This window comes from Osmerus mordax, chromosome 13 (assembly GCF_038355195.1).
Source record: "Osmerus mordax isolate fOsmMor3 chromosome 13, fOsmMor3.pri, whole genome shotgun sequence".
Classification (NCBI taxonomy): domain Eukaryota; kingdom Metazoa; phylum Chordata; class Actinopteri; order Osmeriformes; family Osmeridae; genus Osmerus; species Osmerus mordax.
The window spans coordinates 8,992,659-8,999,814 of record NC_090062.1 but is presented as its reverse complement, the minus strand read 5'-3'; the positions used below and the strand labels follow the sequence as shown (position 1 = coordinate 8,999,814).

General features: G+C 39.4%; 1 protein-coding gene across 1 annotated transcript; it reads right to left on the bottom strand.

Moving 5' to 3' along the window:
• Positions 1 to 157: 157 nt before the first annotated feature.
• LOC136955147 (sorting nexin-1-like) lies at positions 158 to 6,021 on the bottom strand. The gene is made up of 15 exons (XM_067248763.1): positions 5,905 to 6,021; positions 5,049 to 5,208; positions 4,718 to 4,851; positions 4,461 to 4,527; positions 4,156 to 4,199; positions 3,749 to 3,890; positions 3,557 to 3,635; positions 3,243 to 3,318; positions 2,826 to 2,939; positions 2,645 to 2,738; positions 2,138 to 2,343; positions 1,604 to 1,747; positions 1,201 to 1,281; positions 1,052 to 1,123; positions 158 to 963 (listed from the first exon to the last, which is right to left on the bottom strand). Exons 1-15 carry the CDS (start codon positions 6,019 to 6,021, stop codon positions 913 to 915), a joined length of 1,581 nt encoding a protein of 526 aa, XP_067104864.1. The 3' UTR covers positions 158 to 912.
• Between the last annotated feature and the right edge of the window lie 1,135 nt (positions 6,022 to 7,156).

The following is a 7,156-nucleotide window of genomic DNA, read 5'->3' as shown; positions in this document are numbered from 1 at the left end:
GTTTTTACGGAAGGAAATATGACGAGATGTATAAACTACTTGTATAAATGCTGGATAACAAACTTAAGGTGTAATGATCATTATGCTTTTATACAGTTTTATCAAAATTGCCAAGAAAGGTATACCAATTCACAATGAATGTACACTGGTCTTAAGTACACATTCAGACAAATTAGTTTTGAAACATACATTGTGAGGACAGAGTTCACAAGTGCAGTTAGTTATAGAACATTTGTAGCAACAATTCACTCATACAACAGTGGTTGCTAATACCCAAAAACATGAATAAGGACATTTTGAAAATCCATATCAACTTTGACATGATTTTCAAGGCTAATACCAACGTTTAATCATCTCGAGGCCACTGTAAACCTGCAAAGTGGTATTTCCTACAATGAGCAGCCTCTCCAAAACTCCAAATACATTTAGACCATTTGAGCTATGCTGAAACTTTTCGTGACTGATTAGCCTTAGGATAATCAATAGGAATGCCATGAAATAGTGCATCTTCTACTGTAAACAATACACAATATTCTAGGGAAGTACCGGAACATCTCAAATCAAAATCAATGAACTTGATGTCTGAGCAAAGAACACAAAAGAAATATCCAATTAATACCACTGAGATATGCTAACAAGCTTTACTGACAAATGAATCTATGAGGTTTTCTATCTAAATGTCACAAAACAAATTAAGTAACTAAGAACATATGCAAAGTCAAATGTATTGATGTGAATACATTTCGTACTAATGTTGAACAGACGTAGACACGCTAAAGAGAAAACACAAATAGTTTGAAATATATGGATGGACTGCAGCTTTCTCAGTGGCAATAGTTTTTCTCTGTTCCCAATTAGGAGGTAAAGTGTTCAAAGGCAGTTGGGGTCTTTGTCGTAAAGTTCTCTCTCTTATCATGCAATTGCCTTAGCTTCAGGCAGGAATGCTTCCCAGAACTTTATAAGCTGCAACAAATTGTGAACATGTCAATAATAGAAAGACAGTTTTTATGCAAAACAATGTGAGACAAAACAAGAAAAACTTGAGAATTACCCTTTGCTGAGACTGTAACAGAGACTCCAAGTACTTCAACATCTGGCTTTTGAAGTCTTTCGACTTCTCCTTCTGTTGGTATACATTTTTACATTAGAACACAGCAGTCAAAATTGTAAAAAATGTTTCAGTATATACATACACCATACCTCAAACCTGACAACTTCCTTGCGCACGGTGATGCCAATTCTGTCAAAATCCCTCTCGTACTGAGTAACTCTTTCTTCCCACTGTGGACAGACAAAGGAAATAAGGGATAAGCTCTAGAGTTGAAAAGAAAAGCAGTTGTCAGGTATCTCATTCTAAATGAGCAGATAGCACGGCAAATACTGATTCACTGTTTCTTAACAGGCAAAATCCAGACTTCTGCCATTTTAAGATGGCACTAAATACTGTTTCACAGTTTCTCAGAATTACAAAAGATATGTGTTAAACCTGGTCTGGCATATTATAGTTTAGAGTAATTGATGAAGTTCCACAGGCAAGTTTTAACAGGTCATAAAACACATTTAGACTTGATTTCATTTTTATTTCAAGCATGGCCCTACCCACCTCTGTGATCTCCTCTTTAGCCTGCTGGAGTCTGTCAGGCTTGTTGGCCCACAACAGTTTGGCTTCCACCTCCCTCTTCTTCTGCAAAGTACTCTGAGCGTCTTGCCAGCGCTGCCACACCTTCATGCGCTGGTCAAAAGAACCCTGTGGGAAAGCACAATGACTGTCATCGAGCTGTTAGATTTAGCTGCACGACACTGAAAGTGTCATCAAATTTTAGGCACACAGATGGAGTGCTGCTTATCGCTGTCCACTAGTCATTACATGTACATAAGCGGACACTTTAAAAACAAATGTACTGATCAAAAACCATGGAAAGACTATGACATGTCACAGATTCATAAGAAAACAAGCTTTAACTGCCCGAAACTGCTTTGACTAGGCTACAGTTTGGCCATTATAGTTCAGTAATTTGCAGCTGGTAAAGTTGGGCTAGTGTTTGGGGTTGGGTAACACAAACTTGCTACCTCCTAAGAGAGGCATCAGTAGCCCTACCTAAATTCTAAACAGATGTGCAAAATATTGAACGCGTACCCTGACGGCTCCAAGTAGGCGTATGTAGTCGGCGAGCATCTCGGCAAAGATGAAAAAGTCGCTGGCAGCCTGCTCCTGGTGCAGTTGTTCCATCTTGTCCTCAACCTCGGCCAGCTGGGAGAGGGCTCGGGACAGAGCCGTGTGGTCCTCAGAGTTACCCAGCATGGCCATGCTCTTGGCAAACACAGCAGTGTTTCCACACAGCTCTGACAAGACCATATCCAAAAAGGTAATTGAGAAATATTTAGCAAACTTTATTTTTTATTTGCCAAATAAATGTAAACTACAGGAGCATGCACTGTGCCCAATGTCTTTCCACTGTGTAATTGGTTTTTAAATTCTGATATCCTAGTCCTGGTTACTTAATTGTAGATATTGATTTTATGGTGTTTTATATGAACAAATATCAATAGTGTACAGTAAGTTTATAGCTAAACTGTCACGGTAATGACAAAAAATGTGGTCTTCTTTAATGACAGTGTGTTAATTCATGTGTGTGAGTCTCACCCTTCCTGTGGTTGACCAGTGAGTCCACAACTGCATGGAGCTTCCTAAGCTGCTGCTCTTCATTCTCCACTTCCTGGAGTTTGTCCTCAAACCACTGAAACAAAGCATCATTTTGTAAAAGAACAACAAACATAGGCAAATCAGCTGTTCAATTCCACCTACATTTTAAAGAATGACTTACAGTGTCTGACTCATTAATTTTGATAGTCATCTTGTTCATGGCATCTGAAGCCTTGTTGATCATCTTCATAAAGCCAGCTCCACTAAGAGCTTGTGTGCTCACTGCTCTCGGCAGCTGGAACACACACAAAAATGAGGGGGCTGAAGCAGTTTATAATAATTGTGGTTATTTTTAAGATTGTTCATATGAGCAATGCAATTCATTCTTAATTATGTCAGCAAAATATCATGGCAATTAATTAATTCAATTTAATGTTTCATAAAAAGGGAATGTGTATTGGTATTTTATATAAGCATTGGTCTCTTACGAACTAAAAGATAAACATATCTCTTGTTGAACTCACATTTTAAAAATATAACTTCTAAAATACAGAGGCTTATATTCTTTATCAGTTTATAAGCAAGTGAAGCACCATACCTCATCTCTCTCCAGGAACTCACGGACATCGGGGTCTTGTAACAGGGACGGATGAGAGACCACTCTCTGGAGGTACCTGTATGCACACACGACAACCAGTCGTTGAGTCCTATATCATGATTTAAGACACTGTTGAATGAATGCTACACATTTTTACCACCGCTTAAACGAATAAAACCAAACCTTGACAAAAAAAAGTAATCCAAGTAACAATTTCTTGTCAAAGACACTGTACAATTATAGATGGTCATTGGAATCCAAAACACTTTTCAATAAAATCTGTCGTTTGACCTGTTAATCCCACACGACCTCACCTCTCTAAGGCCACTCTTCTCCTCTCAACAAATTCTGCAGAAGATGGGTCCTCCTTGCCCACCTTCACTTTGGTCATCCCTGTGCAGTTAAAGTAACATATGTTGCAACGCAGACTCACATTCCACATACTTATATAAACAAGGTTGATTACAAAATGTATTGTTCACATTGCCAAGAAGTGACAAACACACCTACAACACTCTTCTCTGGGGGGGGTGGGATGATGCAACCATTCAGTGACTGCTTCGCCGAGAGCTTCTCATACAAACCCAGGAAGTCACTGAAACGCCTTCTTACTGAGAAAGCCCTGCTCCTGAACATCGGTAGTGAAGTCTGAGGCAGAGATAGATAATAGGGGGAGAAAGAGAGAGGGGGAAAGAGAGAGAGAGGGGAATAGATAGAGGGGGAGAGAGATAGAGGGAGAGAGCAAGAGAAATAACCACAAACTCAGAATAGGAGCAGAGAAAGGGAAGAAAGAAAGATGACACTTGTCTAAAAACATTTTAGGAAAAGACTGGAGAAAGTACAATCCTCTACACAAGGAATATGGAACAAACAATATGTAAAGCTGGGATTCAATACTGTAGCGTTGACATACCCGAGTGGATACTTTATAGGCCATATATGCATTCATGCCATCTCCTACAAGGACAAACCACAGTCAAATTACAGTCAGCAATTAAAGTCAGTCCTCAGACACACATGGCAAAAACATTGTCCACCATATAGTTCTCACCACTATATAACTAGTAAGTGTGATGTTTTGACTTTTACTGCTGTCTGGTCCTCAGACATTAGGATCCTAAACACAGCTTTAAAAGGAAGACTTGCCTTCATTACATGCACACTATTATGAAGGTGAATTGTGATGTACACTGGTGATGTCAATTGAGCGACACTCACCAACTTTCTCTGGGTTGGTGACAGCAATATCCACGTCAAAGCTGTCCATAGCCTCCTCCTCTTCCAGCTGCATAAAATACAACCTATAAGAGCTCACATGTTTCCAATTTTACTGTACTGATGTGTATTAAAGGACTAAATTAACATGGTTTACTGGCACCTACCTAAACATTTGATGCAAAATTGAAACTAACACACAAATGCCTTAACAAGTGCACTGTAAAGAACTCATAGAACAAATTCTTTACCCATCTTACCTGCTCCATGGCATTGGAGTGTGTTGCTAGTGTGCTGGAGGAATCCGAGGACACAGGTGGAGCTGCAGAGGGCTTGGACAGGTCTTTCCTTGTATTGTTACTGGGGTGCTCCATGCTGAGCTCCACTGAGGCCTCTATAGAAAGGAAAAGGGCAGATGTTGCAGTGTTCAGCCAGAAAACAGAGCTTGGGGGATACAATAACTCAACAAGTTAATGTGTGTATATAATATTGGTATAGCCCAGTAGTGGAGGTGTAAAATTATGGAATCAAATTTCCAAGAGTTGAAGAGCTAAAGTGTATAGCATGTGTCAAGACAAAAACATAGCTTGCCTGCAAATAGATCATTCTCATCATCAGAGTGGACACCATTGGATTTAGAGATTGTGCTGGAGTTGAGAGCAGTGGTGCGGTCTTCCTCTCCACTGAAGATATCCAGCGGTTCCTCACTGTTTGATTGATGAGGCTCTTTTCTTGACTCCATGGTGTTTTTCTACAGAACAAGACGATACATGTGGATGTGCCTGTGTCTCCAAGATTAAGATAAACCTGAGTGTGTGCGTGTCTTCAACAGAAATGTTACATTGATTAATCAAATCAGGGCATTTGGCAAAGTTGTGCAATGGATCTAATAGATTTATAAAATTATCCAACAATTCAAGACAAACGTTTTTGTCACTTTCTTGAGTAGGGCCTAAAACATTTAGCCTACCTCGGTTTCAGTAAGTGAATTGCGTCTCTGTGAGCTTGGGTTATCAGTGAGAGGTCAAGTCGCTACCAGAATCCAAGCCCGATAGCGTTGGTGTAATGCGTTTCAAAACTACTATAGCTAGATGTTAAGGCTACCAACTGACTTGGTACTTACTTAGCTAGATGGAGATGCTGCTGGCCAAGTGTGTTAGCTTACGTTTTGGTAGCTAGCTAAGCGGTGGTTGCTTTTAATGACATGTAATAGGAAATGACATGGTAAAATCAAAATGTTCGTGATTATGTAATACCTGTGCAGTTTGTGTATTGCAAACTAAAACAAAAGACATTTCTAAGAATAGGTTATTCAAGACAGAGGCTTAAGCTAGCTAGGCTAAGCAATTAGCCACCAGCAATAATGTTGTTACAGTAGCTTGCTAGTCCTAACATGGCATGCACGCCAAGCACGCTTCAAGAGCAATTACGTCTCGTTCGTACTCACATTGCCAATAAAAATGTCCTCTCCGTCATCACTGTCACCATCTCCCATTTCGGAAAGCGGGCCTTGATCATCGACTCCAGAGAACGAAGGTGGATTTCTCTCTGAACTGGCAGACATGTTTATTATATTTATGCGTCATCAGAAGTTGACAAAATGGTTCGTCAATACGTTGAGCGCCATCTGTGGGTGAATATGTCGCAGCGCGGGACAAGGGTTGCATTACCTGGCCAGTTACCCTACCTTTTTTGGAAGGATTTTTTTAAATCCAGGCAGTATAGAGCAAGCGGCGTGCGGCTGTATATTGTGAAATTAATCTCTGGGATACTGTTGTTGAAAAATGTTGACGTGAAATTGGGCGGAATTTTTTTGTAAAAAATATTTTTTAAATGCATCAATTCCTAGCAAATGTTGGCTGTATTTTTTTAATTTTATTTCCAGTGGTGTTCAACCCTGGTCCTCAGGGACCCCCAGGTGTGTTGGAGCAGGGGAACATCCAAAACATGCAGAGCAGGGGGTCCCTGAGGACCAGGGTTTAAGACCATTGTGTTAGATGCCTATTGGTGCCTCAAAATAGGCACATACATGACAACAGTTTAAATCATAAGCCTGTAGGGCTTTATGTATTCCTATGAATATCCAAGTAACAAATTGAATGCTGAACTGTGCACCAAATGAGATGGAGGCTTAATGGATTGATATCAAACGTCTTTGCATAGTAGAGCAGGAGCTAAAAAAAATTGCAGTAGGCCTACGACTGGGAATATTTATGGTTACAATGGTAATAAATGTACTGCTCTATATACTTTAGAAATGATGGAAAACAGTATGTATGAATCCTTCAATACTAATGAGAATAGTATGTTTTGACAGCAGCAGATGGCCTCATGAACAATAAAAAAGCCTCCCCAAATTAAGTTCTAAAAATCGGTATCCCAGTGTTTTTGGAAGATAAATGTATTTCCCTATAATGGTTTTTGTTATATTTGTTATAATAAATAGATACATATAATAGTGTTATAAAATTGGTTTCCAAAAACACAGGGATACAGATTATTAGGAATTTAATTTGGGGAACATGGTGAGTAACTGGGAAGTTCATGTGTATTAAACCCACCTCTTGTAAGCACTGAGATACTGATGACTAGTGCTTTGGATGATTTGAAGATTGGTTCATACAATGTATGTCAATGTTGTCTATGGACTTCTTCTACAAACTATAAAAATACATTCCATGACAAAACAGACAAGTAGA